Source organism: Macaca mulatta, chromosome 3, assembly GCF_049350105.2.
Source record: "Macaca mulatta isolate MMU2019108-1 chromosome 3, T2T-MMU8v2.0, whole genome shotgun sequence".
Classification (NCBI taxonomy): domain Eukaryota; kingdom Metazoa; phylum Chordata; class Mammalia; order Primates; family Cercopithecidae; genus Macaca; species Macaca mulatta.
In genome coordinates this window covers 194,187,944-194,202,870 of record NC_133408.1, presented here as the reverse complement: position 1 = coordinate 194,202,870, position 14,927 = coordinate 194,187,944, and the positions used below count along the sequence as shown (strand labels likewise).

The window sequence follows — 14,927 nt, the reverse complement described above, 5'->3', positions numbered from 1 at the left end:
TAGAGATGGAAAGGAGTTTAGCATTATCTGGTCTACCCTAGTCATGCTTCCAGAACAAGAAAAAGAAACTGAGGCCCAAAAAGGTTAGAATACAGCTTTCGTGAGCAAAAGAGCTAAGGCTAGTTCCGGCTTCTGAGTCTCAAATGAAACTGTTTTAAGTACATATTGTCTTGTGGCCTATATTCCTTCGGGCATTTGCAGCTTGCATTTTAGTAGAACTGTATTAACAAAACTCTCAATAATAGGGCAAATGGTCTAATGTTCTTAGGTGACTTAAGAAGACAGAAAAAAAAAAAAAAGAAATTAGAGTTCCCAAGGGTGTCAAATATTTCAACCTCAAATACATAAGTTTCATTAGGGCGCTCTAACAAAGAGTGTGTTTGTCCTAATCTCACAATGAATGCATCATTTAAAAGATAGAAAAATACAGCCACTGAACATCCTATTTGTCAAAATCTCTCAGGAGTAGCTCATTAATTGTGAGGACATTTCTCGAGACCAGTGAGAATTCTTCCTATACCTTTAGAGAACATCTTCCCTTCAGATTTATTTCTGATTTTTCACAAACCAGGTAGATCACCTCTTCCTTGTTGAATTAAAATACTCATTAGCCTTCCTAAAATATTAACAAAGCCTCTACTGGATTTTCAAACATAGATTCAGCTTTGGTTCTGAGAACCAGAGGTTTGCAGTTAACCTGTTTCAGTGCCACACAGCCACGCTGAAGCCGCCCTCACTGTCCTCTGGGACACTGAGGTTTCTCCCATGCAGTTCGAGGGCTGTGCGTAGGGAACCACATTCATCACATTACAGGCTCCAAGGAGACGCCAAGAAGGAAGGGAGCTTATTGCAAGGTGCATGTGACAAGTACAAACCTTCTCATTGAAGAAATGATGAGGACTACTGGTTCTGATGGCTCCCCTTGGCTGTTATCATTTATAATAAAACGTTACACACCCTAACTCTGTCTTGGAATACGCTTCCCAAGCTGCCATATTGATGGTATCGTAGGGGACATGACATGGCATTTCTATTTGCAGCTCATTCAAGAACATCATGTGTGATCTGGGCAGACAATGCCTCTCCCATACTCCCACTCCCCCATAGCAGTGTCCCAACCAGATGGACCCCTGGTGTCCCCTCAGCTGCCCTGGGTGGCCACCTGCTTTCTGAACCCAACTCTATGACCTTCCCGTTGATTCTGAGAGATTCCCCAGCATCCCTCTAGACAATTCCTCTTCTGCTTTGGGTGCCAAACTTGAGGCTCATTGTTGGCAAGAAAGCTGCCCAGATGTGGGGTCTGCAGTCCTGCCTCCCAGACATGTCTGGCCTCCCCCTCTTCTGGAAAATGGCTCAGTGCTACTTCCTGGAATCCTGGTGGGACCATATGAGGTGCTCCGGACAATGAGTCATGCGTAGAAGTGCCAGGGTCATTTCCAGGCCGACCATTTATTCCCCAGCTTGTCTCCCTCCAGAACACTCCCCTGTCCACTAGTGTGGCTGCGATGCCTAAGAGGATCGATCGCCCCAGCAGCCTGGGACCTTGAGTGACCATGAGGGAAAGAGCTCCACCTCCTCCCCATCCCTGATCTAGAGTGGGCTTGAGTGATCTCCGAAGAGAAATACACTTTGCTGTTTTAAATTACAGGCAGTGTTCCGTTTTCTTTTGCTTGTTTTTTGCTCCCCACAGCAGGACCTAGCCTGTCTCCACCAGCACATCTTCCTGCTAACTATTTCATTGTGAAGTTATCTCATGGACAGATAACTTCCTTCCTTGTTCTGATCAGGCTCATGTTTGAAGTTTAGGGAAGGATGGTTTCCAGCTTTATCCATGTCCCTACAAAGGACATGAACTCATCCTTTTTTTATGGCTGCATAGTATTCCACGGTGTATATGTGCCACATCATTCTGAGCAAACTATCGCAAAGACAAAAAACCAAACACTGCATGTTCTCACTCATGGGTGGGAATTGAACAATGAGAACACTTGGACACAGGAAGGGGAACATGACACACAGGGGCCTGTCATGGGTTGGGGAAATATTACATAAAATATTACAAATAAAAAATACAGCATATCAACTATTTAGATAGCCTTTGCATGGTGTTAGGTATGTATAAGTGATCTAGAGATGATTTAAAGTATCCCGGAAGATGAGCACAGGTGATAGGCAAATGCTAAGCCATTTCTCATAAGGAACTTGAGCAGCCTCAGATTCTGGTATCTGATGGAGAGGGGTGGGTGCAGTGGGGTTCCTGGAACCAGGGATAGCATTAGGAGATATACCTAATGTAAATGACAAGTTAATGGGTGCAGCACACCAACATGGCACATGTATACATATGTAACAAACCTGCGTGTTGTGCACATGTACCCTAGAAATTAAAGTAAAATTAAAAAAAATATAGAAGTTTAGGACAGGGAATGCTGACTGCAAGGCCTAAGTTGTGGTCTCTGCTCTTAGCACTGAACTTCACAGAAACTTCTCAACCAAATTTCTAGTATTTCCTCTTTCCAAAGCTCTCTTCATCAAGCAGGACCCCTAGCTGCTGTCTGAGGCTTCTGTTTAAATATTCCAAAAGCAGAATATCATTCCTTCTTCAGTGTGTACTACTGGCTCACTCCAACTTCCGCCAGATAATTTTTCAGCCAAGAAACGTCGGAAGAATATTCCGGGATTGACTAGGATAACTCCCCCATCCCCACCGCTGAACAGTTTATTTATTTCCTAGTTTAAATTGCAACTCTTGGCTGGAGAACTCCCAGGGTACAGATGTAATCAGATATAACATTAATTAAATAGCAAACTGACTGGTCACCGTGGCAATTAGGAGGGTGGTGCGAATCAGTACCAGAAACAAGGAGCCACGAAGAGGAAGATTTGGAGCAAGGAAGTCTCTGTCAAGTTTCTCTTGGGAGAAACCCAAGGTCCAGGACAGCAGTCATCCCTTTTATCTCCTCTTTGCTGGGAGGCCCTGGAGATGCTGTACCTGGAGGTGTACAGGTCTGACCTTTCAGTCAAAAAATACCCCCTCTTTTTCCGTGGTAAATTCTCTGTACTGAGCACACAGACATCTGAGACTTTGCCATATCTGAGACCTCATCCAGCACAGCCAGCAGAACGGGAGAAGAAGGTTGACCTTCACCGGACACCTCACATGCACATGCTAATATACAATGAACGTGTTGGCAACTTCTTATGGTTCCACTGTAATATGCCTGTGCTTCCACAGAAGTGCTTTCATTTAACTTTGCAATAATTCTTTGAGAAAGGTGCCTGAAGTTTTATCTTCCAGATGAGGAAACTGAGGGTCAGACAAGGTTTGTGATTTGGTCACCAGGCAGCTGAATGGCTCACAGAGGGCTTAAATCGAGGTCTGTTGGGCTCTTAAATCTGTGCCATGAGACATGCCTTTCACAGCACAGATGGTTCAAGCCTGGGGCATTGAGCAGACACATCTAAAGGATGCTCCACTCAGAACTTGAGTATGAACCCAAGCCTAATTTCATAGGCAAGAAATTAATGCAACTCATACTCAGCAGGAAAGTGGTTAGCAGCTTCAGGCAGGCTCCCTACTGGCTGTTTGTCCACAGAAAGGCCACTTAATAGTTTCGACAGCTGTGCAATAGGATAAGGGAAGAGTTGGCCCTCTGTGTCTAAAAATTCCACATCTCTAGACCCTCTCATCAAATGCAGATCAAAAATATTAAATAAAAAAAATAACAGTATGACCATAAAAATATTACAGATAAAAAATACAGCATATCAACTATTTCAATAGCCTTTGCATGGTGTTAGGTATTTATAAGTGATCTAGAGATGATTTAAAGTATCCCAGAAGATGAGCACAGGTGATAGGCAAATGCTAAGCCATTTCACATAAGGAACTTGAGCATCCTCAGACTCTGGTATCTGATGGAGAGGGGTGGGTGCAGTGGGGTTCCTGGAACCAGTCTCCCAAGGATACCAAGGGACAACCGTAGAGCTTTCTTCATAGGGCTCTCGAGAGATTACATAAGTTTATTTGTGTAAGGCCTGGCATGGAAGAAAGACTCACTGAAAGTTAGATACTGCTATTCCTATTCTATTCATTCAGTATGGAAACTACGACTTAGCATGAATTCAGATGGTCTAGAATCTGATGAGCTATGATCCTGTGTCCCTGGGCTCCTGGTAAGAAGACCATGTCCTTCCCAACGTCACTCCAGCTTTTTCCTTTATCCTTGGGGATAAAAAGTGAAACTCATAATTAAAACGAGGTTAACAATTACTGTTGCTTTTTGTTAATCAGGTGTTTTTCTGCTGAGGGAAGTTTGTGGAAATGGAAATTCTGATAAGAGTGATCATGGAGAAACCATATGATTTCCTTGTGGAGGTTTCTAGAATATATGAGTTTCTCTCTGTGAATTAACTCATTCAATAGTATTTTCTGAACCTTTATTAAGTACTCAGAGATTCACTGGTGTTATGGGAAATATACAGTATAAAATACAGTTCTTGACTTCAAGCAGGACCCCTGCTGAAGATTTATTTGGAGAGGCAAAATTTGAAATAATTGGTTGTCATTACAAACCATCTTGATTCAGATGACAAGAGCTGGAAGAATACAGACATGAAGTCAGTAGTGAATGTGATGACCGGACACACTGGGATTGGCATGCTATGGCTTTTGGGTCAAATGTGGCATGCTGCCTCTTTTGTATGTCCTGAGAGCTAAGAATTGGTTTTGTGTTTCTTAATAGTTGGTAAAAAAAGAAGAATATTTAATGACATGTGAGAATTACATGAAATTCAAATTTCATTGTCCGCAAATAAAGTTTATTGACAGCCATGCCATTTGTTGCTTATGGTCTACGGCTGCTGTTTTGCTATGACAACAGGCTTGAAGTTTATTGGAATAAAGTTTATTGGAACACAGCCATGCCATTTGTTGCTTATGGTCTATGGCTGCTGTTTTTCTATGACAACAGGCTTGAGCAGTGGCAATGAAGACCGTATGTCCTGCAAAACCTAGACTCTATTACCCGGCCATTTACAGAAACAGTTTACAGACTGCTGGGCTCAATGACTGCTAACATCCATTTCAGCTCCAACACTCCCTCCGTGATTAGAGAATCAATAGCCATGTGATATCCTTTCAAGAAAACTCAGATGAACGTAGGTAAGTGAGGGCATACACTTTGTGTTACTACAGCAGAAAGCTGGTGGTCTGCCCATGATTGCAGACAGAGAAATGGTGCATTAGGATGTGCTGGTGTTTCCTGGTGACCCACCTGGATTTAGAGTTTGGTGCTGAGGCAGCCATAATGCTATGATTGCTATGTTGAGAGCAGGGGATGGCAGGGGAGGGTCTGGTGGGAGTCAGGGTCAAGTGAGGCACAGGTGCAGTTGGACCCAGGGGGCTAAGAGGACCTTGGCAGCCAGCTTGACTTACCTGTGGCAATCACAGTCTATGTTTTATGCTCCTGACATTCTTATTTCCTGCCTTAGAACACTGTTTTCATGTCACTCCTTGCAGAAATCTAGAAACCCAGAAATGTCTCACAGGTTCCGAGAAGCACAGAAGGAATGGACCTCTTAGGCCACCTCAGCCATTTCCTGGTCAGAGCTGACTGAGCTTCTGCCAAACAGCTTTTTGGCTTTTCCTCCTTATCTCTCAACAAGTTAAATCCACATGTTCTTCAAGTCAAGATCATTAATACTTTATGGAGCTGGAGACTAGCGCTAAACAAGGAAAATACTCATTTCAGTTACATTAAATACCCAAAGCATTCAGCCTCCTGCTCAGATGATTGCTGTTTGATTTAGCCAACGCTCCATTGCACAGTACCTCATAGGTCTGATAGCTTCGCCAGACACTGATTACATTTTAGATATTTTCATCATCACTTTTACTTTCATATCCTCCCTTAGAAATCATAGATGAAGTGGAATATAATTTTTTTAAGTACTCAATTTCTTTAAGAGATCACAAGGCATAATTTTTACCAAGTCACAAGAACTTTGGGGCTCATAAGGAAAACACCTGTCTGTCAGGCATCAGTGGCAACTAAGGGTGTGATTTCAGCTTGGAGAATCTAAATGTGGACAGAAGGTTCTTGAAGAGGTGTTCAACATGGTATCAATAGCATTTCTAGGATGATTGGGAACTCAGTGCATTTTCTATGTGAACATACTATAGACAATATTTTATGAGTGAATAGAGCTTCAGAATTTTCAACACTGATAAGTTCATCAATTCCACGTTAATGCTTCCGATTCCTGCCAATGCAGATGAAATAGTGGAGCGGGTGCCTCTTATTTTACCGAGTTTGGGAAATTACAGGGTAAAGCAACAGTAGTTGTACCACCAATATGTAGAGGTTACCAGTGCCAGGCATTATTCTAAGAGCTCTATGTGTATTAGCTTATTTTAATTTCCTCTATGACCTTATGGAGCATATACTGCTGTTATCTTTGTTTTGCAGACAAGGCAGCAGAGACACAAAGAGGTCAAATATTCATCCAAGTTCATACAGCTTTTACGTGGTGAAGCTTTTGTCTAAACACAGACACCATCACTACAAAGACTCTTCCCTGCTTTTCCACAAAGGTGCTTTGTCAAGCTAATCACAAGCTTCTGCCAATTTACTGACAGCGATGTCCTTGTCTAACCAACCATTTCCCATCATGCAAATAAGAGATGTAATCAATAAGAGGTCCAAATAACTCCAAAGCTATGGTTTACATAGTAATGTACATATTTGAACATCATTCCAATTCCCATTGTCCTGCCTGCTCCATAACTTCTTTAAAAAATATCAGTATGGTCACTATGATGTATGACGGGTGTAAAAATCCACTTTGACCTACTACCTGGGAGCAGTTTGCTAGCAGCTGAAGTGCCCTAGCCAGGTGCTTCAGAGGCAGTTAATATTTGAAGAACCCAATCAGGAATCTACACTCCAGGGGGCCTCCGTAAGCACCTCAAATATCAGTCTCCAAATGTATGTCAGGGAGTTTTAAAAACAGCATAAGAGGTTGGGCTCAGTGGCAGGCTCCTGCTGTCCCAGCTGCTCAGGAGGCTAAGCCGGGAGCCCAGAAGTTCGAGGACAGCCTGGGCAACATAGGGAGACCCTGTCTCTAAAGAAAAGTAGCATACGTGGCATTAGAAATGCTTTCTCAGATACAAAGATGGTGTGCTGATTTCCTTCATCTGCATCTGACAGTCCAAGGCTGCTGCTATTCATTGAAGACTGTACCAGTTACTGATGGTCACGACTGGCTCTGGTCCATTCACGACACGCAGGAAACAGGTACTCAGCACACTGGGTATCAACGTGACACAAGGCACACAAAGTGTACAAAATATCTAACATGTCATGAATGTAAATTAAAGCCAATGTGCGAGTTTCTCGTGAAGTGTTACGTTTGTTTTGCTTTCACGGGAATTAGAGTTTATGGGAATCTGGATGAGCAAAGAGTTCCCTTTTCTTTTGGTGAATTTGTGTCCTGTGGCAAACAGACCCTGAAAACCAGTCCACGATCCCCAGGAGTGCTTTCGTTTTCATAATGTCTTTTCTTCCATGAAAGTGTGAAAATCCACTTTGATCTACCACACTGTACTACTACTACTACACGCTCTCCACTTCCTTGAATACTCAAGACAATAAAGCATGGAATTGCGCCACCCCCAAAATTCATTAACTGAAATCTATCTGCTTGGGGCCCACCTGACCTTTTGCTGATACCTTCTGGAGCACTTCATTGGAACAGAAAAATATTAGGTCATGAGTGCTGACTCTTTAAAGATGCTTTAAGAAACGATGAAGCAGTGCAAGGCAGGCCTTGCCTCATGCTGCCCTTGTACTCCCTGGACATGAACAGGACACACAGATGGAGGGTAATGGTCACACCACCAGGGTTTGGCGCTCATCCGGCAGGACTGAGGGGCCTAGCTTAGGAACGGCTCTGACCCTTTTACAGCGGGCCTGATTACATCACAAATGAGAGCATTTTGAGTTCCAGCTCAGGAGGTGCTAAACCTCTCTCCAGCAGCAGAAGTTCTGGAAAGAGGTCCTTTCTGGCCAGACTAGTCAAATCCCTACTTTCTCCACGCTGGCCACCCAGTGAGGGCGGCAGATAGTGTGGGAGAGTGGAGACAGTCTCTCTGTGGGGCTCCCAGGTAGGTGGAACCAGGATGGGAGCACCTTGGGGACTGTGGCAAGGGCTGTGACTGGGAGGAGGGGGCTTCAGGAGTCACAGCAGGGCTGCAGAAAATGGGGAGAGTGCCATGGAGTCCAGGGGAGGATGGTGGACTGGGCAGGGTGGAGCAGAAGTGAGTATTGTTGTCAGGAGACTTCCCATCAGTTACTCCTCATCAGGGGCTGCCTGACTGCATGGGTCCTAGAACCACACAAGGGGAACTAGCACCGGGGGCAGCTTCGAGAGTCTCATCTAACATGATTCCTGCTGACGTGCATGGGGAAATGCTTCCATGCCAAACTGGGTCTCCCGATCTGATGACATTTTTCAAATACCTTTATGTTCTGGACTAGTTAAGGAAAATCCAGCCCTGGAATTTCATCCATGCCAAATCAGATATGAAATAAATACCCTTTGGGCCCTTTTCTCACTTTCTCTGCCATCTCAGGCTGATGACTCCAGGCTGAGCTCTATAAATATCTTCTCGAGTTCATCATCCCTCACTCTACCTTCACTGCCCTTTGAGGGGATAAGATCTTTTATATACATAAGGAAAGACGTTGTCCTGCAATGACCCTAACATGTTCCAGCTTTCCACAGGGCTGTGAGTCATTCCATGATAATGTCATATAACTGAATAATTATATGTATTTTGGATATGCATATGCATATGACTGCTTTGGTAATAGAAGTATGGATGATTCATTGTTTAGCTGAAACATTTAATAACTTAAAGTCATTATTAGCAAATTATTGGCCAAAAATTCTGTGCTGTCCCACTATACCTCGTGTATATGATGATAACGAAGATGATGGAGACCATCCTGGCTAACACTGTGAAACCCCACCTCTACTAAAAATACACACAAAAGAATTAGCCAGGCATGGTGGTGAGTGCCTATAGTCCCAGCTACTTGAGAGGCTGAGGCAGGAGAATGGCGTGACCCTGGGAGGCAGAGCTTGCAGTGAGCTTAGATAGCGCCACTGCACTCCAGCCTGGCTGATGAGTGATTTTTTTTTTCTCAAAAAAAAAAAAAAAAAAAAAAAAAAAGAGTAGTTTATAAACAAAGAGTAGCACTGGAAACACAATCAACCCTGTAATGGCAGTAACAAAGAACTTTCATCAAAACTTGGAGAATTCCAACTCTTTGCCCATATGCCTACATACTAGGAACTTTGCAAAATTACTGAGCCTTGCATCAAAGTGCAAATTCTTAACAGAACACTCATTCACAGGCCTCAAAATCTTCAGTAACATCTTGCGTTTAGTTTATGAATAAACAAACTTTAATAAACTTTAAAAAGTTGTAGGACTCTATTAAGCTATCTTTAGTTTTATATTAAAATCAAAATTCTATGTAATTTTATGACATTTTCCCAGAAGCATAAAATGAAGATATGCATTTTGCTTATCAAAATCAGTTTGTGGCCACCATGAGCCAAAGGTCTCTCTTTAGAGAATCAGCAAGACAGACACACTGAGTTCACAGCCAGTGCTAAGTTCACAGCCAGTGATGAGTTCACAGCCAGTGCTGAGTTCGCAGCCAGTGCTGAGCTCACATTCTAGCACATGGGCGACTGCTTCAGTAAACTGGAGCTTTTCCCACTTTGTGTGTTTAAAGCTTAGGTCAAGGGATGGAGACTCCCAGAAGCCTCTATGGCTGTCCACCTCTTCTCTTCCTCAGTCTCCAATATTTTGCAACGTCTAGTATGTTTAAGATCCTTTTTGGGAAACAAAACAAATCAATAAGGCATTTTTCTGCCAACAAGTTATGGACTGCAGTGGCTGTTTCCCACATACACAGTTTATCTTCTTAGAACTAACATCTCCAAGCGAATGAGCCCCTCTGCAAATGCTTTAGGGTATTTTCACTCTAATCTCCCCCCGATTGCTGAACTTTTTTAAAGGAAGAGTTTAGAATTGAAACAGTTAAGTCACAGAGTAGGCAAAAGCAATCGTCAAAGTTTACTTTCCCATTATTAAAAAAGGAAGCAAGATTCCCCAGGGCTCCTGTGCTCTCAGCCTCAGAAATCTAAGCATCAGCATATAAACCTTCCAGGGAACAACACTAAGTAGATTAAGCTGCCACATCAACTGTGATTGATTTAAAATATTTAGGGCTCTGTTATCACATCAACACAATTTCATGTAAATGCCTTAAAGAAAAAAGTCCTTTCAATGGATTTGCTAAAGCAAAAGCCTAACGTGAATGGCAAAGCAATGAACTTTTTATTTTATTAAGAAGATACTAAAAAAGATATTTTAAATCTCCTGGTTATGGATTTTTTAGGGAGATTAGTCCCAGACAATGCCTAGGCTCTTGCAGCCAAAATTCTAGGGGCCCTTTCTCTTAGGGGCGGGGGACACACCTTGGGGTCATTATTATTTGCAATGATCTCTCTTGAATTTTCAGGTCAGATAATTTCTGTTCTGTGGCAGAATGACCACCTGGGTAACATTGCCTTGATACCTATGTCTTCTTTTTTTTTTTTTTTTTAAACATCTTTTTTTCCTTTGTGATAAAAATAGTACTAACAAATAATTACAATAATAGTAATAACTACATAAGTATTATTTTTATTGTTATAAGAAACAATAGCAGCAACTGTCCCTTGCTGACCATGTCATATGCTGCACGCATTCCACTCAGTCTCACACAGTCCTCAGAAAGTGTAGTGTTTGGGACATTCTTCCCATCTACAGATGAGCATGTTGAGGTCCATGGAGTGGAAGACCCTTGTCATGTCCCGTGACTGGGCCAGGTCTCCACCCTGGGTCCCTGCAGCTCCACAGCCTTACTTTGAACCACTCATGTTCTGATCTCCAGCCCCTGGGTTCTCTTCCCTATCCAGATCTCGAGCTGATCTTATACCCAAGGAAAAGAGCTGTTAGTGGGATCTCAGATGTCAGGGAGCAAACAGGACCTGGTTTTCTAGTTGCTCCTAGGTATAAGGCCTTTTTCTTCACACAAGGGCAGCATTCAAGGGGCTTTAGAGTCCTCATTGTCAATAGTCTACTGAGTCCAGGGGGCAGGCAAGCCCCAGAGGCTCAGGGATTGCACCCCAGGCAGAGGTGCAGCCCCTCCAGAGTTTCCCTTTGTGCTGCTGCCTGTGCCTCTTCGGTGGAGCTGGGGACATCTTGGGACAAACCATTTCTAGGGCTGTTTCTGCACAGAAAAGGCATAACTACAGAAGACTGTGTCCCCTCTTTCATTCCAGTGGCTTTTTCAGGTGTGGCCAAGGACTCATGTGACAATAAAATCTCAGGGTTGATTCTCCTGGGGCTCAGAAGGAAACTGGACTCTTCAGCATGCTCTGAGCACGGGCAGCCACATCGGAATAAACATGGGGCTTCGAAGGTGACCACACAGGGGAGGCCAGCCTCATGTGGATGCTTGGGTTCCAGTATGTCTGTTAAAGATGAGCTGCTTAGCCCCCAGGACTGTGGCCGTCTCCGGAATACAGACTTAGGGAGAAAGCCCTCGGAAAGGGATTTGAAGGAATATTCTAGACTGATGGAAATGGTCTATGTCTTGACTGGGGCTATATAGCATATACATTCGCCAAACTCATCAAACTGTCCTTATGATGTACATTTTATTGTGTACAAATTATACCTCCATTTACACAAATTAAAAATCAAGTCATAGAACTTTATGGCTTCAGTGAAATTATGCTAGGAGGTAACACTAAGCTTGCATATCCATCTGCTTTATAATTTATGATGCGTAAAGCCACTAAAATGCAGAATACCAGCCTGAGACATGCACAGTACTGGGAGAAAGTGATACTGGCTTGAGAAAGCACGCAGAATTTCCCGGACCTTCCCTTGACCCAGCCTAGCAGGGTGAGTTATTGCTGTGACCACACGGTCTCAGGCCAGGAGGCTGAGAAGAACTTGGGTTGTTCATCAGCCCCATGCTGGAAAGCATATGCTTACTCTAGCCACATGTGGAATTCTAAAAAGGTAATTATCCTGAACTTGAACAATGACTTTCCCCAATAAATATTCCTTACCCTTGTGTAAACTTGGGCCAATTATTTAACCTCACCATGCCTCATCTGTGAAATAGAACCTTGCTATGAACTGAATGACTGTGTCCCCCGAAATTCGTATGTTGAAACCCAAATCCCCAAGGTGATGGGGTTAGGAGGTGGCACTTTTGTAAGGTGATGAGGTCATGAGGGTGTTGCCCCTATGAATGGGATTCATGCCCTTATAAAGAGATAAAGAAATAAAAAAGATTCATGCCCTTATAAAGAGATAAAACAACCAGAGCTCTCTCTACTCTGCCAGGTGAGGACATAAGAAGACAGCCATGTGCAAGTGAGGAAGAGAGCCCTCACCAGACACTGGGTCTGCCAGCACCCTGATCTTGGACTTCCCAGGCTCCAGAGCTGTGAGAAATACATATTCGTTGTTTAAGCTACCTTGTCTGTGGAATTTTGTTACATCTTATTACAGCAGCCTGAACAAACTAAGACAGAGGGTGGAACGAAGTAACAGAAAACAAAGTGCTTCCAGCAGTGCCTGGCAGCTAATAGCAATCAATACCTGGTTGTTATTGTTATGATGAAGGGTCATGAGCATGGAGACAGGTTATCAAAGTGTAAGAAGAGAGCTTCCCTCTCTGATTTCTAGTTATTTGATAATGTATACGGCATGACTCTTCTGAAACAAAAGGCAAACCAGGGGTAGAAAATGTCCAGCAAGGTGGAGGTGCTCTCAGCAGCAAGTCACTCTGATGATTTATTTGGAAAGATGTAACTCACTCTTTCTTTTCCAACTGTCCCCTTCCCACGGCAAATGAGGCACTATGTCTTGGAGTGGGGTAGACACACGTGCATTTGCAGTCCCTGAGCATTCCTGGAAGTTACCTCCTGATATAATAAATCTCCCATTAATGGGCCTCCTGCCCTTCAGGGATGAATTGCAGGGCCCTGCAAAGTCCAAAGCCAGCACACCTGCCCCAGGTGAGTGTGCAATACTGCAGGCCCCTGACAACAGCCTGATGCTATTCCCCAATGCTGATCAGAGTGATCCTAAAAGCTCCAACAAAATCTTTTAAATTTTGCAGAACCACAAGAAACTGGAGTTTACTTTACAGTTAAAGTCAAAGAAAAAAGAAAAAGAACCCAACTCCAATGTAGCAGCAGCAGCAACCACAAATCTTGCTTTTTTCTCTCCTTGCGCATCTTACCTTCATATAGCCAGTCACTGAGGCCGTTGTAAATCACACCTTCCTTCCCAGTGGAGACCACGCGGATGGCCTGTTTCCCGACATGTGCACAGTAGTAGATATTGTTTTCAAAAATAAATATCTAATTTGGAAAGAGAAAAAAAAAGCATACTATTAAGCAAGGAAGTGGTTATAAATAGGTTGTTCTTAAAAAATCTGAAATCATCAACCCGGTTTTCATTTTCCTTTTGTACTTATTAGATAGAACAAAGGCAGTCTCAAAATTCTTAGAGGTCTACACACCTCCAACAGAATATATCTGTAAGGATTAATCAGAGGCTGAAATTCCACATTCTTCACCCAATGTTATCACTTACCATGACTGGACAATTTGTAGTCTGATACTTCTAGCTACTTAAAATCTGATATGGTTTGGATTTGTGTCCCCATCCAAATCTCATGTTGAATTGTAATCCCCAATGTTGGAGGCCAAGCCTGGTAGGAGGTGACTGGATCATGGGGGCAGATTTCTCCCTTGCTGTTCTCATGATAGTGAGGGAGTTCTCATGAGATATGGTTGTTTAAAAGTGTGTAGCCCCTCCCCCTGTGCTCGTTTCCTCCTTCTCCAGTTATGTAAGTTGTGCCTGCTTCCCTTCACCTTCTGCCATGATTGAAAGTTTCCTGAGGCCTCCCCAATCATGATTTCTGTATAGCCTGCAGAATCATGAGTCAATTAAACCTCTTTTTAAAATAAATTACCCAGTCTCAGGTAGGTCTTTATAGCAATGTGACAACGAACTACTACAGAAAATTGATACTGAGAATGGGACATTCTTACAAAGATACCTGAAAATGTGGAAGTGACTCTGGAACTTGGTAATAGGCAGAGGTTGGAACAGTTTGGAGGACTCAGAAGAAGACAGAAAGATGAGGGAAAATTTGAAACTTCCTAGAGAATTATTGGGTGGTTGTGACCAAAATGCTGATAGTAATATAGACACTGAAGTCCAGGCTGAGGCAGTAAGAGGAGATAAGGAACTTACTAAGAATGGCAGCCAAGGTCACTTTTGTTATGCATGAGCAAATAGATGATTGGAAACTGGAATTTATATTTAAAAAGGGAAGCCAAGCATAAAAATTTGCAGCCTGACTATGTGGTAGAAAAGAAAAATTCGTTTTCTAGGGAGGAATTCAAGCCAGCTACAGAAATTTGCATAAATAAAAAGGAACCACGTGTTAATCACCAAGACAATAGGGAAAATGCCTCCAAGGCATTTCGGAGACCTTCGAGGCAGCCCCTCCCATCACAGGCCTGGAGGCTTAGGAGGAAACAATGGTTTCATGGGCCAGGCTCAGGGCCCCACTTCTCTGTGCAGCCTTGGTGCCCTGAATTGTGCCCACACCAGCTCCAGCCATGGCTAAAAGTGGCCAAGGTACAGCTCAGGCTGTTGCTTCAGAGGGTGCAAGCCCCAAGCCTTGGTAGCTTCCACTTGGGTTAAGCATGTGGGTGTGCAGAGTGTGAGAGTTGAGGTTCGGGAGCCTCCACCCAGATTTCAGGAT

General features: G+C 43.3%; 1 protein-coding gene across 4 annotated transcripts in view; it reads right to left on the bottom strand.

The window, feature by feature from the left end:
- DPP6 (dipeptidyl peptidase like 6) overlaps positions 1 to 14,927 on the bottom strand; it is an 853,145-nt gene that overhangs the window by 151,533 nt on the left and 686,685 nt on the right. For all 4 annotated transcript variants that reach the window (XM_015135214.3, XM_015135213.3, XM_015135215.3 and 1 more), the window contains exon 8: positions 13,389 to 13,509. In XM_015135214.3, the coding sequence (XP_014990700.3) occupies positions 13,389 to 13,509 (121 nt within the window). The remainder of the gene's footprint in view (positions 1 to 13,388; positions 13,510 to 14,927) is intronic.